At 34.4% G+C, this 22,007-nt stretch overlaps 2 protein-coding genes and 1 long non-coding RNA gene across 3 annotated transcripts; 2 read left to right on the plus strand and 1 right to left on the minus strand.

Annotated features, from left to right (window-relative positions):
- Window positions 1-3,221: 3,221 nt before the first annotated feature.
- LOC113691457 (G-type lectin S-receptor-like serine/threonine-protein kinase RLK1) lies at window positions 3,222-5,791 on the plus strand. Its single transcript, XM_027209597.2, has one exon. The coding sequence runs from the start codon at window positions 3,237-3,239 to the stop codon at window positions 5,628-5,630; it is 2,394 nt and encodes a 797-aa protein (XP_027065398.2). The 5' UTR covers window positions 3,222-3,236; the 3' UTR covers window positions 5,631-5,791.
- Window positions 5,792-15,180: 9,389 nt separating this feature from the next.
- On the plus strand, window positions 15,181-15,696 carry LOC113691464 (uncharacterized). The gene has a single exon (XM_027209610.1). It carries the CDS (start codon window positions 15,181-15,183, stop codon window positions 15,694-15,696), a length of 516 nt encoding a protein of 171 aa, XP_027065411.1.
- Window positions 15,697-17,161: 1,465 nt separating this feature from the next.
- On the minus strand, window positions 17,162-20,478 carry LOC140021282 (uncharacterized). Its single transcript, XR_011825128.1, has 5 exons — window positions 20,299-20,478; window positions 20,136-20,193; window positions 19,912-19,957; window positions 18,545-18,613; window positions 17,162-17,510 (listed from the first exon to the last, which is right to left on the minus strand). It is a non-coding gene; the product is annotated as an uncharacterized lncRNA (long non-coding RNA).
- Window positions 20,479-22,007: the final 1,529 nt, after the last annotated feature.

A 22,007-nucleotide genomic window follows, 5' to 3' on the forward strand; every position in this document is an offset into this window, starting at 1 on the left:
ATATGCTGTTTCTATGCAGTCATGCAGAGGCAATTTGGAAAGTAGCACTAATACAATAGGACGGGTTGGAAAACTTGAGAGGAAAAATTTTGGCTTTGGTGGTATGAGTTGGTGGAAGCAACTGCAAGGGAGAAGGGGGAAGAGCATATTACATTCACAGTCAACCTGTTATGGCAAATTTGGAAGGCAAGGAATGAGATAAATTTCAATGGGAAGGGTAGATGTCCACTAACAGTGGTGAATAGAGCACTGACTGAATGGATGGAATACCAAAAAATATAGGAAAAAGAAAAGGAGGAAGAGGTGGAGCTACAATAGATGGAAGGGAAACCAGAAAGATGGTATGCACCCGACAAAGGATGGATTAAGCTAAATACAGATGCAACACTGAACCAACAGATAAAAAAGAGCAAGTTGGGGAATTGTTGCTAGAGATTGGAAAGGAAAGCTGGTTGCTGCATAGGCATGTCCCTCCTTCATGTGCGCTGCACCAAAACTTGAGGAAGCACTGGCAATCAGAACTGTAATGGTTAAAGCTGCACTAGAAGGATGAGAGAGAATTATCATAGAGTCTGACTGCAAGGTTGTAATAGACAAGATAGAGAAACACATGGAGAATGTGGTTATTTTCACAGTTCTGCAGGATATAAAGCTGTTAAAATATAATTTTGAGGAATGTTGTTTCTCCTTTGTTAGAAGGGAGATCAACTCTGTTAGCCACAAGTTAGAAAGATTTGCTCTAAACTTAAGAGTCGTTGCTGATTGGAAAGTTAGTTTTCCAGTTTGGTTGCTTGAGAGTGTTCAAGCAGATGTTGAGGAGCAGTTGCTCCAGGTTATGTAATTTGATGATTGTTAATGAAATGTTGCTGTTTTGACAAAAAAAAAAAAAAAGACTAAAGCATGGTGTGTTTCATCCATTTCATATAGATTCTGGTCACAAATTTTCATAGTTTATTTTCTGCTAAATTCTTGAATAGGTAGTTTCTTTGATTAGTGGTTTTGGCCATTATTCACCAAAATCTATTCTTTGATTGCCTGGAAGCAATTTATAGATGTAAATGTAGACTTTGTTTTGCATTCCCATTATTTGGGACGTCACAATTTGTTCCACTAAAACCCTAGAGATCGGCATTGAACTCTTCATCTGAACCTTAGATATCTCGTTAGTCTTTATCTTTGCAAATTACAGCCACCTTCTATTTTAACTAATTCTAAGTTATATTTTACTCTTTGATTTTTATAGGAAAACTTTTCCAATAACTTAAAAATATTACAATTTGACATGACAATTTATTATTTCAAAATTAAATAATTTTTTGAAAATACATCAACACTTCAAGATGCAATTAATGTAATGTATACTTATTATACGTGTAGGTTAAAATCTAGTTCTAAATTATATTATACTTTCTTTCTTCCACACTTCTACTTTCTCATGAGGGTGATACCAATATCTTTTTGGGCATTAATATCTAGGGAAAGTTGTTTGCACTATCATATGAGATCACCATATACACTATAATCATAGAAATTAGATAAGATATTTTAATAATTATATTGAATCTAAATAGGAGGTAAGTTTAATTTAACTCTCTTTAACATAGGTATATACACGTTTAAAACAAGACATTCAAGTATGGTATCCAAACATTACAAAGAAAATACATTGTGGGTGAACAGATTTGTAACAGCATCCAAACAATTTCCTGCCAACTAAGCGAGGCCCAACCAAAATATTCGCTCTTACTTCTTGAATTGGAGATGCAGGCCCATGCACCTAATTGAATCTAAATGTGGTACTATTATTCTGATTTTAGCCTAATATTAGAGCCCATTTAGATTGCATTTGGTGAGAGTTTTTGTAGTCCATGGTTAAACGAAAAAGCCAATAGATGGAAAAACCAAAAGTTGAAAAGAAGACAGAAGATGATTAAAGAAAATGATGGCATCTTGGAATTGATGTAGACTGTACTATGTGTAATGTATATTTGTTCCTTTCTTTCATATATAAACAGGTTATTGACTTGTTACAGTCGCTGCATTTCTTCCTCAATTTTCCCTTCGTTTTTCACTTGAGCTCAAAATTAATCTATTAATGGAATTAGATGTATTGGGTTCAAATTTTCTCACTCCCTCCTTGTTTCATAAGTTCCACCCTTCTCGTGGTGAAAAAAAAAATTTATAAAAAAAGACCTAGTAATAGAAGTCTATAAATTGAAATAAGTTTCTATGAGTCCTTTTTATTGTTAAGAACAACCACAAGGGAAGGGTGGAAAAAGTGAGATAAAAAGTTTAAAACACCCTATCAACATTCTATTTACAATCGTGGCCAAACACCTTCTAAATAAAAAATAACACTTGTCTCGTGATGCGCTCAATAATCCGGACCAAATTCATCTTAGCAACAGCTCATGTGCTTTATGTTGTATCAATTTATCCCCCATCCACAAAATTTCTAGGCCATTTGTGGTGCTGGTGGGGAAGCTGGCGGTTCTGGTGACAATGGTGCCTTGTGCAGAATTGTAGGAACAAGTGCTTTACTAGACAACAACTCCATAACCCTCCTAGAAAGTAAACCGAAGTAAATTTTCATGCTCCATGTTTTACTCGTTTGAATACATGAATACAAATTACACTATTGCTGCTTAGCGAGCTAAAAAGCTAGGTCAATAACATCGAAGATAATCAAACCTCCACCAATTAGCTGCGGACATTCGTGATAAAATTTAGTACTAACTGACCTTAAATCTTTTCTGTTTGATTACTCATCTGTCTTTGTCAGTAACATAATTTGAAATTGCCGTAGACGCTATAAAATCTTCTTAGACCTACATTTTAAACATCAAAATTGCAGGCATATTTGACCTGGTTAACTGTTCTCAACTGGGAATTTTCTCCTTTGCTATGTTTAAAGTTAAAAATTTTGTCTGCTGTTCTCAAAATGTAGTTCTCATTTGCTATGTTTGGGAATTTTCTCAACTGGTAAGGAGACTTCCAAGAACTACACACTTGTACATATTGTGGAAGTTAAGCGGGCCAATAAGCACTACCTTTAAATTGGGAAGTCATCACAAGCCAGCTATTAGATATTGATATTCAAGGAAAATAATTGAATTGACATCCAAGTTTTTCAGTTTGACTAAAATTGTTAGACGCAAACTACATTCTTCCAATTTAACTACTCATCTATATGTATTAGCAACATGTTTGAAGATTTTATGAGGACTAAACTTGCAATGGCCTATACATTTTTCCATCTCATCTTCTTCATATTTCTCATTCCACTCTGTTCTTTGGCTCAAAATAATGGGAGAGTGCCTCTAGGCAGCATCCTAACAGCAAATGAAGCATCCAACCCATGGCTTTCACCTTCTGGCGATTTCGCATTCGGATTCCAACAACTTGAAGATAAGGATCTGTTCTTGCTTTCCATTTGGTATCATAATATACCAGATAAAACTGTTGTCTGGTATGTGAACTCAAGCGATTCAGTTCCACGGGGTTCGACAGTTAAGCTTGATGCTCAAATTGGGCTTGTGCTCCGTGACCCTCAAGGCTTTCAACTCTGGAGTACAAACGCCATATCCAATCAACTAGATCATGGTTTTATGAATGATACCGGAAATTTTGTCCTTAAGGGGAGAGATAACAGTTCGCTGTGGGAAAGCTTTAGCTTTCCAGCTGATACCATATTGCCGTTGCAGGAATTGGAAACTGGCAGTGTTCTTAATTCTAGACATTCAGAAACCAATTTCTCGCAAGGGAGATTTTCTCTCCGATTTCTTGATAATGGAGATCTAGTGCTTACTGCTCGAACTCTGCCAAACACCACTTATGATGATGTTGTATACTACGACAGTCAGACTTCTAAGCCTACAAATACATCCAATTCCGGTTATCGCCTTGTCTTTAATAGAAACGGCATCATTTCAATAGTGACTAGCAACAATCAAACGGAACAAATTGGCTCCCCAACACTTTTTCCTCCGGTTTCAGAAGACTATTTCAGGGCAACACTAGCTTCTGATGGAATACTCGCTTCATATTATCATCCTCGGAATTCTACTGGTAATCAAAACTGGACAGTTCTTTGGTCTAAGCCAGATGATATATGTGACACTGCAGCAGCAGCAACAGGAAGTGGTGCTTGTGGATATAATAGCATTTGCAATCTTGTAAATGGAAGACCAGTTTGCGAGTGTCCAGATGGGTATACATTGCTTGATCCAAATGACAAGTACGGAAGCTGCATGCCAAACTATACTCAGAGCTGTGGCGAAGTTGAGCAGGGAACTGCAGGGGAGTTATATGATTTTGTGGTGATCAATGGCGCAGATTGGCCACGATCTGACTATCAGGTTATGACACCATCGACTGAAGTAGGCTGCAGAGAGGCTTGCTTACATGATTGTTTCTGTGCTGCTGCCATTTTCAGAAACAATACTTGCTATAAGAAGAAGCTTCCTTTGTCCAATGGGTGGAATAGTGGCGTACTTAATCCGGTAGCCTTCCTTAAATACCGAAAAAGTGATGCTCCTCCAGGAATAGAAGGATCAAGTTCAAGACCGAAGGATCGGGAAACTTTGATAGTGGTAGAATCTGTTCTTCTTGGAAGCTCCTTTTTTCTGAATATCTTGTTAATTGTTGCAGCTTGTTCGGGTTTTTATCTCATTTATAAGAAAAATATAGTGAAATCCCATCCAAATGGCGAAACAAACTTGCGCTATTTCACGTACAAGGAGCTTGTAGAAGCTACAAATGGATTCAAGGAAGAGTTGGGAAGGGGATCCTTCGGAATTGTATACAAAGGCGAGCTGCAAATAAGTTCCAAAAGCAGTGCAATTGCAGTGAAGAAGCTAGACAGAGTGGCCCAAGATACAGAGAAGGAATTTCGTGCTGAAGTGAACACAATAGGCCAGACCAATCACAAGAATTTGGTCCGCCTGCTTGGATTCTGTGATGAAGGACAGAATCGTTTATTGGTGTACGAATATATGAGAAATGGCACTCTATCAAGCTTCCTTTTCACTACTCCGAAACCTAGTTGGAAACTGAGAACACAAATTGCCATGGGAATTGCAAGGGGACTCGTATACCTGCACGAAGAATGCAGTATTCAGATTATCCATTGTGACATAAAGCCTCAGAACATACTTCTTGATGACTATTACAATGCTCGAATTTCTGACTTTGGAATGGCAAAGCTTTTGGTCATGAATCAGAGCCGAACACTCACTAATATCCGAGGAACAAAAGGTTATGTTGCTCCTGAATGGTTCAGGAACACCCAAGTTAGTGCAAAAGTTGATGTCTATAGCTTTGGTGTCTTGCTACTTGAAATCATCTGTTGTCGAAGAAGCGTGGAGGATATTGAAAGTGTTGAAGAAGGTTATGCAATCCTAACAGATTGGGTTTGGGATTGCTTCCAAGAAAGGAGGTTAGATACTTTGGTAGAAAATGATTCAGAGGCCTTGAATGACAAGACGATGCTGGAAAGATTTGTTAAGGTTGGCATATGGTGTGTTCAAGAGGATTCATCTATTAGGCCTAAAATGAGGAAAGTAAGCCAGATGCTTGAGGGAATTGTTGAAGTCATGGTTCCTCCTTGTCCATCTCCTTTTGCAAGCTGAGATTATTAATTGGTTTTAGTTGTTTTGGCAGAACCAAAAAGTTAGGCTAATGTTGTAAATTCCATAACCCCTAATCTGAAATCCCTTTTTCAATTTATGATGTTCATTTGCCTTGTGTACGAGGGATTAGTCATAATATATATTTCTATTTCCAAGACAAATCTGCCATGCAATTTTTGTCATGTGCATTAGCTTTTCTGCTGTATATTTTTCTTGGGTTTTCTCTGGAAATCAGGAAATGATGGAAATCAAGAAGCCTCGTTCTTCAATGTTTGTTGAGGAGTTGTCTTCTTAGTGATTACGAGTTACCTAGAAAATTTCAATCTTTCTAATTAAAGATTGCAAATATAAAAGTCAAAGACAACTCTGACAAATTGACTTTAGTAGTCTATTATATTAATTCTACTAGGTTGTATCACTATTGAAGTCCGAAGTCGGATTGCAAAATAAGAAACTCAACCGAATCAAGCAAAATAAGAAACTCAACAATTGATTCAGTCTTTTGAACGATTAAATCCATTTGTTAATTGCTTAAAATACGAATCATTTTTATATTTTTTCTGTACTTCACGTCTAAGACTGCATGAAATTTTATTCCAAAATTTTATATTTTTTCACTTTGTCATTCCAAAATTTTATTCGTCCACTGCATGAAATTGATTTGATGATGGTATGCAATCAAAGGAGATTCTCAAATCATAAAAGTTGCATGCTTGAATCCTTTATCCAGCTCCAAACACATCTATACACAATTTTATTATAAGTATGGGAACTCTCGCTACACGGCCAATGTTATGGGGAGTTTGATAGAAAGTTTGTTTCCGTCGGAAAATATTGTCGTTTTCTATTATCACATTTCCCTATCACCTTTTTCCCTCACATATATCAAATCGTTACAGTAATTTTTCCATAAAAAATGACGGAAAATGCAATCCAAACACAACCTTAGTTTAGTACGTTTAGCCTTAGTCTTTTTTTTTTCTTTTTGATTCCAATCTGACCTTCTGATTTTTAATGAAATGACTTTTAGATTTGTCGATTTTTAAATATTGCTGCTATTAAATTGCAATGAAAAACATGTGAACTTCATCCAATGTAAGTGGAGAGTAATGCATTTAGTTTAATATAGTCTCCTAAAGTAAGCTTTTCGGCATATATATTTTTAAATTTTAACTAAGGGGAAATCATTTACTTGTATGGAAAAGAATATTAGACTTCATAAGTATTCACTTGTATGGAAAGAATATGAGACTTCATAAAGAGTAGTAAAATGAAGACTAATAGATTTAATCATATATTGTCCAAATAAATAAGCGCTCTTTATGGCTCAATGAGTTTTTTTTTTTACCCTTTTGATTATTTGTGTATAAACTAATCAAATGTAAGAGTAAAAGTTATGAATTACATTATTTACTCATACATGTTGCCTTTTACTCCTGTATTTAATTTTTAATAGAGACTCTAATATGGCTCTATTTCTAATGCGTAGTAAGAAAAGCTAAAAAAAATTGTTTAGTATTATATTCTAAAGTAAGTTTCTGGTGCCTTTTAGAAGTACTTAACAGGCCCAATAAGTTGTTTTAACATGTACTATTCAACATTCAAATTATCTAGTGAGACATGCAGCAAAATTATTATGATGAAAAGCGAAAACATTTTCAGTAATGCATGTTAGGCATTTCAACTTTGCTTTAGGCTCCTTTTATATTTATCAAACAACGAGGACAATCTTAGAAGCCGATTGATTAGATGAACTTAAGATAAATGAACTTTATGTGAACAATTCAACTATTTAGACAGTTGACCTTTACATGGATATATAAAGTATAAATTTTACCTCTAAAATTTGGGAAAGATATCAAGTTAAAATTACAACTTTTGGTTTATGAATTTGTGCCGTGGGTTCCCGCCATTCCTAATAAACTGCCCTTTCCCTAACTCTTCGCTTAAAAGCCTAAGCCACAATCATTTTTTTTATTCTATGACCCTGCAATAGAAATTATATCTAGTTTTTTTTTTTCAGCAACGATAACATTTTTAGCAGATAAACAGATCTAACTATATTAAAGGGATATTTTGACACATCTTTTAAATTTTTTTCACTATAAATAAGGTTTGAACTCCCGACCTAAAACCCAAAAATAGAATTAATCCCTTTTTGGCTAGGTGGTTATATGCTAGCTTCTTCAATAACTCTCTATTTCACTCTTTTTCCTAGCTCTTTCCTTTCACTGTTACTTTCTTTCCTAACCCCTGACAGAGCATTTCAAGAAACAGACGTGCACAGGCTACGTGTAAGGCTTTAGTTTTTTTTTTTTTTACGTGTAAGGCTTTAGTAAGACTTAGCCAGATGTAAACAAAGCAAAGAAAAGATTCGTGGTTGATACCAGTTTATACCGAAGTTGGACTGTTTCCTGTAATTGACAAATACTGCTCATCGGGATTTTTGATTGGACAGAAGACTTGTTGGTCAAAGTCAAAATGCGATAAATAGAAGGAAATGAGATCGGAAATGACTTTACTGTAGAATAGGTTCAATGTTTTCGTGAGCAGTAAGCAGAAGACCTTCCCATATTTTGAGAGGATGGTGACCGCGTGTGAATTCTTTCAAGGCAAGGGGGGCCCTGATTTGATATTCTTTTTTTACTCTGATTTGGTCAAGGTGGTTTTCGTTTACCGTAGATGGTAAATTTCTATGACTGAGTCTTTCTTGTCCTTGTGAACATCATTTTTTAATGTACTAGGAGGAAAACACCGCGCCCAGTACGGTGCGGTGTAATTGTTAGGCTCGATAAAAAATATTCAATTATTTAAATTTAAATATTAAGTATGAAAAGTTATATAAAGGTACAGTAATATCTTTGTAATTTTGTATTTTATTAAGCAGTGAAAAAAAGTAATTTGTTAAGAAAATGCAAGACAATATAATAAGAAGATTACTGAGATCATTATGATGTTTCTTGTTTATACATACAATGTAAGATGTTCCTTGTTTCTGCATAAAGTGTGAGATGTAACATGTTTTTGCATACAATGAAAATAAAACAAACAAAAAAGACAGACATAATCGAGGCGGAGCAAAGTCTTCTGAACGAGATCTAAAATTGATACAAAGTTTAGACCAAACATAGTTCAGCCTCTGCCACAAAAGTTGCCAAGGGATAGCCACACACAGATGTACATAATTTGTAGATATAGCAATAATCCTTTCAAAAAGTTCTAAGCAATATGTCAAATCTAGAATGGCAAATCAAGAAGGCAAAAAGTATCAAGTTCGAGTTGTACAAAAGTTGAATAGTATGAATTCAGCTTAATCTTGTTTTCTTGGTGGAGTAGCTGTCCATATTTTAAGAGTTATCTCCTTCCACATTAGCTGTATGATCGAACTTTTTAGTGAGTCGAAGGCAAACTTTTGAAGAACCATTGACTTCTCCTGCGGTCATGAATTTTCCTGCAATTTGCTTTTAGGAAAAGACAAATGTGTATTACAAGTTCAATTGAGTGTTCATGTACTTGGAGTTGAGCTCCACAATCTTTGCTTGATGGCTAAGTGACAGAGTCATTTTTTGCGCTACCTATTAACTAGACAGAAGTGGCAATGTCATTAGTTTCAGAATACTATATCACTATGTAGTGCTACCTTGCATCTGCTAATTGTGTTTGCACTAATTTGATATGCACCAGAAACATCTTTGTTTTGAGTCGCTCATGAACAAATTCAAGAGGAAGCTCAACATTCTGTGAGCAAAACTAAAATATGTCAGGTAACAAGTCCTACAGAGAACTTGGACCTTTTAGCAAAACCCCTAGAGAACCTTATCAAGGACAGAAATGCTCCATACCATCCCTACTGTTTCTTGCTGTTGCTTCTCTAAACACTCGTTACATGATTTCTAAATACTATTAGGATGTGGCAATGACAAGGCTCCTGAAACCTTATAGCAAAATATTATGTTAGCGGCAAAAAAGGTTGACATGGCATGTATGATATTACTAACAAAAAGTTACCTGTTTAATGTCAAAGTAAATCATATCCACTCTCCAAGTGTATCATATTAATTCAAAATTGCAAACTGACATTCACAGGTTCTACTTTGTTGTGTACTTGGGAAGTAATGGAGTAATTTAATCTTAGAAACCTCATTAACTCTGACCACAATCCAATCTATAGCTAATATTCCCCCAACTGCTAGTTGGTAACATTTGCTCAGAGAGCAGAAATTATTGTATATGAGACAAAAATAAAGGGAATGCTGCCACTGCCAAGCAGGCAATGCAGATTTACTTTTATTTAAAAGCTTAATATTGCTCAAAGCAGTAGTTGTTGCAGACACAAGCCTCTCTCACATAGCAATGTCCAATCAATAGGCATTTAATGGAGTACAAAAGCAACAAAATGTTTTGTTAATATGCTAATGCTTTGTAATTTTTAACTTAATTGTTTACCTTAAAAGATAAGCAGCTGAACAGTACATGTATTATATGGCCGGTTAGAATACATCAGCAATTGTAGTTGATTACACATCCATTAAGGCTAGACTTTTTGCATGATATCTGACATAAAAAAAAAATACCGATTCAACAACTACCCCTTTACCTAGTCTTTGAGGCTCAAACTAAACGGCAACTAATAGTCAAATGGCACAATTAATTGCATGAAACTTTGATTTTTACCCAGCTATATTTCAGTTTCATGAACTTATTTTGGTCTACAAGTTTTCTGACGATTTCATATTGGAACAAACATAGCTCACCCAAAACGGAAATTCCTAAGAAGTTCAACTCCCAAAATTTACATCTAAGCATAAAGTAACAAAATATATGCAAAACAAGTTAAAAAAAAAAAAGCTAGCAGGATAAGAAAAGAATGCTAGAAAAACTAACCTCTATGTAGGAGGAGCAACTGACAGCAGAACTGAAGCATAGCTAAAATTCCCAAAACAAAAAGATGCTACAAAAGTTATTGACGTTTAAGATATGAGTTCAAAGTTTTAGAAAAGGTAATAAAATTTGAAAGTTGTTTTAAAAAAAATGTTGACATTGGTACTCTTGAGAACATATAATGTTAGTTCAGACCTCACTGTAAGTTGTTAGTGTTATAGAATCAATACCATTTTATTCCACTTCAAAATTATTTCCTCATAACCATTATTTCATCTGCAATTTTATTCTTTGTATACCAGTGAAAAATACAAAGGCAGAGACATGAACAAGAACCAAGAAATTGATGATTTCAGTTATTTTGAAAAACCCAAGCAACAACTAAACAGGAGTTGAGAAATTTGAGCATTCGTTGTCAAGAAACCATCAAAAATTCCTTGCCTTCTAGTAAGGACGATTATCAACAAATATATGATATGTGACAGACTAATACAGTATCAATGTTAGCTGAATTCCACAAATTTTTTGAAATTGCTAGCATTCAACATCACTAACCTTCTTCCATTTCTACATCCTCAGCCTTATGAAACTAGCAAATAACCAAAATCATCACTTTACTCAATCAATTTATATGGGCTTTACAGTAAGGCCAGGGGCATAGAGAAACTTAGCAGAACAAATCATCATAGAGAAACTTAGTAGAACAACCAATAGGCACTGACAAAGAGAGAAACAACAAGAAAGCAAATAATAAGCACGTGTAAAGTGAAAGTCAATCAAAGATATTCATCTTAAAAATTGGTCTTAAATTTTGTATCAGGGTTGCTTCTATTTAATATTCAGAAAAATTACATGAATTACTAAATTTTTTGCTAGTACTTGTTTAATCAAACTTTTGATATCTATTCTATTCCTATTAAAAAAATATTGATCCAAATCCAACAAAGAAGGCCCCAAGATGGAATTTCACCCACATGGCCATAAAATGTAGCCCAAAAAGTATAAAATAGCTTGCTGCAAAAAGGCAAAAAATGTCAAAATCATTACCAACTAACTAAAACAATTTAAGAGAAACAGCCAATCCACACCCTTTTACTCTGAATTTCTTGATTGTGAAGAGTTGCTAGCAATATCAAAAGGAAAATAAAACTTTCCAAGAATATGAAAAAACAAGTTAAACTATTTCACCTAATGAAAAAATCAGAAGTTCCAATGCAAGGGTAAACCATAGAAAAAAAGGAAGAAACTTTTGAGAGCTAAAAAAAAGAGATTATATGAACAATCATGAAAAAATGCTTCATTTCTCTAATTCTTAAAAATCCATGGAACCAAAAAGAATGCTCTTTGTGAGCTACGAATTCAACAAACATTTTTGGAAAAAAACACACCAAATGGTTAAAAAGAAAAACCTGCCATCAGTTGTTGTTCCTTCTTCTTCTATCATATAGCTGCCATTAAAAGAAGATGCAAACATGTTTTAGAAGACCCAAAAAAAGGGGAAAAAAAGAGCTGGAAAAAATTGATTAAAAAATAATCACACAGTAGGTAAAATGAACCTTCGAGGTTAATGTTTTCAATAAAACATCTGGAACCATAGGGAAATATCAGAACCTCCATTAAAATCACCATTACTTCCTCTTCAATTTTCATCATCTTTTTTCACATTAAAAAAAACGCAGCCATTGGTTGGGGTTTTTCGCTTCAGTTCAAAATTTGTTTTTCCTTCTTTTTTCCAAAGCTTCTCTAGCCTTTTGTGTTTTTTTTCCCTTCTTTTTTAATTTCATAGTTTTTCCTTCTCTAGCCTATTTTTTTCTTTCTCAAGGGTCCTGGCCAAATTTCATCTAACCATCAAGTAAAAACCTTACCATATACCACCAAAAGGTCAGGGACAAATATTAAAATTATCAGCTTTTAAAAGTTTTGTAGTAAATAGATTGTTTTCGAAGTTTCTAATCTCCTTTTCAATGATTCACATGAACCAAAACCATATGAGAAGGAAAAGAGAACGCAAGAATGGAATGGCAGCATGTGTGTGGAAATCAACTGTTAAGCATCATCAGCTAATCAAGGATATGGAGCACCAATAATCTAGAGACAAACCTTTGTAGAAAAGCCCCTCAATCAAGTCCTTTAGTAGGGGATTCATTCCATTAGGGATATACAAGGGGTTATTAACAATATACGAAAAGTGCAAATCTCCAATTACAAATAACTATAAAAACCAGTAAATGAACAAGGCACAAAAAGAACAACAAGCATTCCTGTTCTTTACAGGACATTTTTACGTGAGGAGGCAGTGGGAATACATTATCATGCGTGTGAACCCAACTACCAACATGTTAACAACTTTGGTATGATAGGTTGAACCTAATTATACCCAAAAAAAGATGTAAATACATAGGACCAAGTACTTTTGTAAGTATGCAGAAATGAAGCCTCAGGTCTAGCATATTTCAGCATCAATCATACAACTACTTAAACAGCACTCTGGTGTGGTAAAATTAGGAATCCCAGCAGAGCAGCGAAGTTCATTGTTATCATCCTAAAAGTAAAAGTAGGTTAAGAGAACATATATAACAAACCAAAATTAGAATGCAAAGCTATAAAATAAAACAACAATCACCGGTCACAAAAACAAACCCACCATATTGCTCGATAGGAGATCCTCGCAATCCAACAAAATTGGAGGGTTATTTCTAACAAAGAAAAGGTATCAAGAATGTGCTATAACAAAAAGAAAGATTATTTCTTACTTTATTGTTTGGCATTTTTTTGGTCTAGAGAAAAAAATTTTGTCTTAATTAATCTTTCTTATGTGCCTTACTGAAAGGCATTTATAGGTGTGCACAAAACCACCTTAGTGGAACATGATTAGACATTCTGGAAATTCTTCAACAACCACACAACAAAAATAACCTTTTTCAAATACTGTCTTTCTGGTGATAACTGCGCATGACATACAAGATGAAAAAGCTACAATCAATTAAGTGAGACAGAGCTCTATACAACAACATCCAGATGTCAGTGTGCAAGCATAGACACATAGTTCTTCTACCAAGTAAGGATCCACCTTAGTGTAAAAATATTGCGAAAACTGCAGTGCATTACCTTAACAACCTAATTAACACTAAAATCACCAATCTTCACAATCCCAGAAACAGCTACCAAGAGATTATCAGCTGTAATATCACCATGCACTACAATCTGTGAAATTGGAAAGAAATTAGTGCAAAACATTAGAACATTTTAATGTTAAGCAAACAATATAGAAGACAAAAGCTTAGGTTAAGTTGAATACGTAAGACATCATAGGAGAATACAAATGGTCATTTTCTTCAGCAAATTATAGGCACATAAGCAGGTGAAATAATTTACAAGAGCACTCAAGTTTTGAGACTTCAATCTTACCAGAGTCTCAGATGAAGGTAAGAATATCATAAACTATCTACATCAGAACAACATCATCGAAAAAAAAATTTCCTAAATGATTCAACTTGCAAAATTATTTGAGGTAATCCATAAGCTTAAGTAGCAGTCCGTCAAAGGGGAAGAGCTTATATTGCCTTATAGGCAATGCAATAATTAAGAAGAATACAGACTGTAAAACCATGTAAAACGCACAATTGGCAAGGGTAGTCTTAACACAAGCTAGGATACCACCGAATAATAAGAAATTTTTGTGATTACATCTCTAACAGACCTTAATCGGGATGCAACAATATGCATTGGCAAGTAGAAGACAAAAATGGAAATCCTATCCCTTACAATGCTTGGTAGTGAACAAAACTGAAATATGATCATCAACTATTACTAAGAAGCTCTATTTTGGATGGCTTTGAGCTCAAAACTACCACAAAGAAGATTAACATCTACTTCATGCACAATGGATTAGCAGTCAAAGGTATTTCAAAGCATGTCAAAAAACAAAAAAAAATCGATTTTAGTGAAGAAGCCTTGGGCTGGCAAAAAAAAAAGGCATAAATAAGTAGCAAGGATTAGTTTTTCATCGAGTAATTTGTGCAACCACAAGTATCACAGCAAAACTTTAAAAAAATGGAAAAGTCATTTTCATGCAAGGGAAGAATAACATTGTAATGGATTGGACCAGTTAGTTAGCTTAGAGTAAAAAAAGTGAACATATAAGATCAATAAAAAATGAAAAGTCCTTCTCTTACATTTGCATGAAGAATGAAGATACATCAACCCATAAATTATATCTCGAAAATGCTTCCGTAATACACTTTCTCTAAGACCATCAGGCGAGCCAACAACTTTAAAGGGCCATTTGCCTTCCACAAACTCCGAAACTGAACAAGAAATATATAGAAGTGGTCAACCAAACTACCCACATAATAAACATAAACATTCAGACATAAATTCATAACGGCAAAGAAAGATGAAGAGCAACATCTTGTAAAGGCCCCTATGTTAGCTTTGTATTTCGACTTTTGCCCTCACTGATTTGTTGGAATTTATGGAACGCGAGAAATAAGTTTATTTTTTAGGGGAAGCTGCTGACTGTGAGACATGTCTGTGACCGAGTTTTTATTGAGCTCCGAGAGAGATTCAACATTCAGTTCCAGGAGATTAGCCTTCCCTGCTCGTCGTGGCCTATTTTCTTTGATGCAGTAGCAGGGTGGAGAAGTGTTGTGCATGTGCTGCAGGTTAGATGGTGGCGCCCGGTGCAAGCGGTTGTGAAGTTAAACTCAGATGGTTGTTCAAGGGGCAATCCTGGGAGAGTGGAGGGGGAGGTTTGTTTAGGGATAGCGATGGGAGGGTCCTGGTGGCATTCTCCTGTTACTTTGGGGAGATGACCAGCTTACAAGCAGAGGTGAAAGCGTTGCTTCATGGGGTACGGTTAGGTGTCGCACGAGGACTAGCCAATTTTCATGTGGAGTCTGACTCGTTAGTTCTTATCCAGATGTTGCAGGGGAGAGCCAAGTGGCCGTGGGTGGTGCAGAGGGAGTTACAAGAATTGGCGGGTTATAGTCATCTCTACACCGAGATATCACATTGCTTTTTAGAAGCGAATAAACCAGCGGATAGGCTTGCTAAGCTTGGGGCGGATTTTGGGGAGTCAGTAGTGTATGACTCCGTCCTTGACCTTCCCCGTATGGCTAGAGGAGATGTTACGTTGGATAGGTGGGCTAGTCCTAGTTTCCGTAGGGGTAGAATTAAAGGGTAGCTTTGGCTGTTTGGGCACGCAGGCGCAAGCTTGAAGGGGTGCGTCTCGCAATGTATTTTGACTCCTTTTAATAATAAACAAAGGTTTTTTCTAAAAAAAAAAAAAAAAAGAGCAAGTGCTTTATTTCAAGAACATTGATATGTTTTTGCTAGTTTCATCCTTTAAAAGGAGAGGGTTGGAGATGCAGAGGGAGTGAGAATACCCATTTTTAGAAAATAACCTTATGGAACCTAACTTCAAAAGGGAAAAACAAAATTCACAAAATCACATGAGGATGGCAGGGGAAATTTCCAAATTATGTACTTTCTGCATCACAACATCACACAAGGGGAAAAAATTAGACAACTAAACTCGTAAATAATAGGAGAAAAAAGAAGAACCAAAACGCTAATAAAGATGCTCTGGAAAAAGGAAGCAAGAAGAGTTTTTGAAGCCAAAAAAAAAAAAATTCCAGCTAGTATTTTGATTTTGTTGTCGTCCATCAGAAAGAAAAAAACTTGTAAATAATAGGAGGAAAAAAAACTAAAAGACTAATGAAGATGCTTTGGAAGAAAGAAGCAAGAAGAGTTTTTGAAGAAAAAAATTCCAGCCAGTTTTCGATTTTGTTGTCATCCATCAAAAAGAAAATGAAGAAAGAAAAACATGAGCTTTCTTCATGATGCAGAACAAGGACAAGATGAAAGAGAAAGTAAAGGTTGGAAAGAGGAAGTCAGATGGCAAATGAAAGGAGTGAAGAAAAGACGCGCTTGGCAGAGAAGGAAGCAGGTAACCTTCTCCAATCAATCACGTCACGTCTGTGTTTTCCAACAAAAAAAAAAAAGTGAAGTACCACCAAACTTGCCACCAATTCACTTTTGCCACGTCACCAGGAAGCCAATCACCTTACGTCACATGGGCAAACAACCAAATATTACATGGCTAGGTTCCTTCACTCTACCACTGGAAACCAAGTAATAATAACTTAAAACAAAAACACATTTTCGGACGAACACTCTCCAGCAAATCACATGTCGCCACATCAGCAACACGAGCACCCTCCTGAGGAATGGCATTCCCCCTTTTTTATATATGTTAATAATTAATAAGGGTCTCTCTAATCGTGAAAAGTGGTGGGCGTATTCACTTATAGTAAAGGAACTAGAAGGAGGCATAAACCGTGCGTGACGTAGTCGGAATGCCCCTCCATATGCCTAGGCAGTAAGTATATACAGTGGTAAAAATATATGTAATTGATTAATTTATGAAATTACAAGTCTTTTCAAGAATTGAACAGATTGTAATGATTGCATTAGCGCAAATCTAAAAAGTACAAGAAACACGATTAATGATAGGAACACAATTTGATTTTGATCAAGTACATTGAGAAACTTGCTAGATCATTAAAATTATTTCTCTATGCTCTACTTGTATGCTTTTCACATGCCTTGCCTGTATCATGAAGGTCTACCCTTTTCTTCCCGAAAACAAATGATTGTTATTAATAACAATGAATTTTACAACGAACAAACAAAGGTTCAACTCCACTATACGAAAAGTGCACCTTTGACCCTTATGATTTAACCATTCCTCATCATGATGTATGCCTAAAGTATAAGTAACCACTCCTGCATATATTCATTTTTTTTTAAAGTACAGATATTCATATTATCTTTCAATGCCAAATGAAAGAAGCACCAATCTCAAACAGTGTGCGTCTTCCAACAAGGTTGACATTCTGATGTCCTTCCCTTCAACACACCAAAAAAATACATCCTGATGTCCATGGTCTTCTTGAATATTAAGGAGGCCAATACTTTCCATATCACAAGCAGATTCTGCCATTAAAATGAAACATCAAAATATCAAAGAGATGATATAGCAATAATATAATAGCTATTAAGGGTAAAAATTAAAATTTTCAACTTCCAAGTATTCTAATGAAATTAATTCAAGAGATCATCAAAGCTAATGTGTCAAACGAACACAAAGCAATATAACAAAAAGGAAAAGACACACAAACCAAAGATAAAACAAAAGCCATAAAAGTAGAGGATCTAACAAGATAAGCAGACAGAATTCGCAACCAAAAAAGCTAAAACTTTCTAAACAATGAATAAAAAGTAGTGCCTCACATAATCAAATGAATGTATTCAAAGGATCAACTACACAAAAACAAAAAAGCATGGAGTATGAAACATATGATTGAATAAAAGAAGGGAAAGGAAGAAACTTTGAAAGTTGAAAAGATGCATATTGATTCGATAAATCTAGAATAAGAAAAAAAAGGTAAAGAAGTAGCTTTTGGTATGTACTAGAATCATATTTACTTGACTTTGTTAACATATACAACTATTTGTGTATTAAATATGAATGATGCAGCTTGAACTTAGAGCATACTACCTTCACTGTGAACAAAATAGATTAGAAGTTATACAGGTATTATCTTCACTTAAATAGAAATTTTCAGTTATCTGCTTAGATCCCCATTAAACCAAAAGTTTAAACGCGACTTCAGTTAAAACCCATTAATAGAATCAAGAAAGAGCTGTCAAATACCAATGAAAAGATCTTCTCAAGTCAACACAAGCTCAAAATCCTAAATGAAATCCAATCCTATATAGGATTGTTAATGAATATACTATCAAATAGCTTAGGATTACTCAAATTTCCAATTTGTAGTCCATCATAATCTCCAATGAACAAATAGAAAGCAATAAAACCATTATGTGAATGCACAAGTCGAACACAAAATCTTTAATTTCATTACTATCAAAAATTCAAGGCCAATCTAGTTTAAGTACCAAATACAAAATTTTAATCAAAATAATTGAATTAAAATAGCTAAAACTTGGATAAAACTTCTCATTACCTCCTTATCATCCCTGACATTGAGGACTAATCTTCCATCAAAATGCCTTTATTTTATCACCTACTGCATCTGCATTGCAAGGAGATAAACTTAATAAATTACTAACTGAAAACTTAAACCCTAAACAATGAAGACATAGCACATATATAGTAGACACAGGCAACACTCTATAAACACATAGCATATATCAATAAGAATGCTATCATGCTCTCATTTGCAAAATGAGGAAAAAAAACCAAATATAGAACAAAGGCTCATAAATCAAATGCCTTAAAATAGCAGCAAACTTATAAGGACAGAGTACTAAACTGCAACTAGCTACAAAACAAAAAGTAGGAGAAAAAACTGAGAAGCCTAATAACCTGTGAAGGCAATTAAAGGCGAGGAATGGTTTTATTGATAGTTGATTCTGTCACAAAAAAACACAAATAACAATTATGTTATTTGCTTAGACAAGTACATAAAGAAACAATCACTTTTGTGCAAATATGGTAACTCTCAAGTAACAATAGTCACCATATTCATTTGAACATCCTTAGGAAAAAAAAGGCCCAAAAGAATAGTAAGCAAATTCCAGATAACTGCAAGCAAATGGACACCCTCTATATTTTGACCAAAAAAAATGGACACCCTCTATAACACTCTAAATGTAGCCACTAAAAAAAAAGAAGCGATAATAGACAATTACAATTATTAACAATAAGCATAGAATGATGGATAGGTTGAAGAGATGGGGCATATCACTTTCAATGGAATTCCTAAATCTTGCTTATATTGATGCATATAATGAATGATACTTACTGGTGGGATGTAGGATCGGTTAGAGTAGGAGTAGGAGTAGGTATAGGGTAGATAATTGACGATTGACAAAAAAAACTGGTGGGATGTGTACATTTACTTGAGGATATAATTAATAAAATTTTTACTTTGCTTCAAAAAATAAATCACAGAAAATCCAGTAACTATGCCAAAAAAAGTGATTCAAATGCAATATACCCGTAAAATAAAAAAAAGACACCAAATGATAGGAGAGGGTGCTATAAACTATTTTGCATATGATTTATACTTTATAATAACAACTTACCTCATTAATCACGACTCAAATTTTCTAATAGATTAATATGGTACTGTTTGATTGCCTTACAAAGTTATATCACAAAAATATGAATGTCTCCCATTTTTGTAGATAAAAAAAGAGGAAAAATATATCCAAAAACAAAGTAAATTAGCAGTATGAAGATTAAACCAAAAAAAACCTGAAAGAAACAAAAAGAGATAATACTGAGCAATAAAATAACAAAGTATTCTCACTCAGATGAAAAAGGGAAGAAGGAGCAAAATGAAAATAAATGGAAAGAAAGTTTCACCTTGAAACTCCTCTACCTTTGAAAGTGGAATTTGGTTGACTCTACACTACATCAAGAGAATTGTAGAGAAACAATTATTAGAAAGTATAAGAACATAAAAATATACGACAACCTTGTGCGGCAAAAAAAAATTGTAGAGAATAATCAAAGAAGGCCATATTTTTGTGATAGTTAAGAAAAAAATGGAATGTAGAGAAAAGGTACAATTATCTTTAAATCATTACCTATGTCTTTAACTGCGTACGGCCACATATTCTTGGGAGCTTTAGATCCAAACTAATTCTAAGGAAAAGAATGAGAGAAAACATAAGACCGATTCTAAGGAAAAAAAATGAGAGAAAAGATAAGCTAAAAAAGTAAGAAAAGAGGGGAGATGAATATATTTACAGATTCTTAGGTATGATCCGCTTGTGGTTATAAAATCAAATCCAAAAATCTTTCCATCAGATCACCCACAAGATTCCATCACTGGCTGTTCATATGAAATTAGGAACGACTAATAGCAATATTCATAGTGAAGCCATTGAGCGAATGTTCTAGTGAAAATCCGCTCCCAGATAGGCTGTGGTTTTACTTTTTAGGGTTAATTTTGGAGAGAGCAACGAAAGAAGCAGAAAGAGAAAGAGCGGCGCCTCCAATTTTAGAAGACCAAAAAAAGAAGGTAGATAAAAGTGTGGCAGAGTTCATGCCACTTGTTTAGGACACAAGCACAGCGCACATAATGATGTCAAATTACCTTCAATATGTTGATAAAGCAAAACAACGTCGTACCAATTATTCAGCTCACATGCACAGCACACATGATGATGACGAAGACGAAACTCGAGCAAAGAGCCATTTGGCTCTTATACTATTTATGTTGAAAAATGTACGCTATTTTTATATTTTAATTTCTCCCCTTGATCCAAATATCAGTTGAGATCTTTTAGCCAATGGCATTCTAATATTCTTCACTTATTTCTCAAACATTGCAATCGTAATGTCTTGGTAAATAAATCTGCCAGATGATTGCTAGATTCGATCTGTAGTAAATTAATTTCATAATTTTTTTTAGATCATGAGTAGCAAAATTTTGGTGAAATATGTTTCACCCTTTCTCCTTTAATGTATCCTCCTTTCAATTGAGTTATGCAAGTTACATTATCTTTATATAACGTAATATGAGAATTTTCTCCTTTAGAGGATAGCCTACTGTTTTCTCGAATATAATAAATCATTGATTATGGCCAAACACATCCTTGACTAGTTTCATGAATTGCTATTATTTTAGCATGATTCGAAGAAGTGGTAACTATTGATTGCTTTGTAGATCGCTACGAAATAGCTGTACCACCACATGTAAATAGATATTTAGTTTGAATTCTTGCTTTGTGTGGGTCAAATAAATACCCAATATCAGCATAACCAAACAATTCATGCCAAGATTTATTCGAATAAATAGACCAAGATCAACTGTTTCTTGAAGATAGTAAAAAATATGCTTAATATCATTCCAGTATCGTCTTGTAAGAGAGGAGATAAATCTTGCGAATCAATTTACTACAAATGATATATGTGCATCAATTGCACCGAAATATGGTATTTTAGGACTAAATATCTCTTCATCTACCTTTCGCATTCTAAAAGAATCTTTCTTAAGATCAAATGACCAGAGGACCCTTGAGATACTTAATAGATGTACTTTATGCATATAAAATGAGTTTCATGCCTTTTGGGTATAAGCAAATTGATAACAAAAATTATCGTTTTCTAGATGCTCAATTTGCAAGGTAAGGCAAAATTTTGTTCTTCCAATATATTTAGTCTCAAATTTTATTTTTCAAATATTAAATAGTCTTTTGGAGCTCTACAAGAATCAAATGAAAATCATTAGCATATACTATAATAATTACAAAATTTGACCCATTATTTTTATTAAAACACATGGACATATTGGGTCATTGGTAAAATCTTCTTTAATTAAACATTCACTGAGACGGTTATACTACATACGTCCAAAGTGTTTGACCCCATACAAAGACCTTTATAATTTGATTGAATAAATTTCTCTGGGATTTGATTTACATGTTTCAGGCATATTGAATCCTTTAGGGATT

This window comes from Coffea arabica, chromosome 1e (genome assembly GCF_036785885.1).
Source record: "Coffea arabica cultivar ET-39 chromosome 1e, Coffea Arabica ET-39 HiFi, whole genome shotgun sequence".
Classification (NCBI taxonomy): Eukaryota; Viridiplantae; Streptophyta; class Magnoliopsida; order Gentianales; family Rubiaceae; genus Coffea; species Coffea arabica.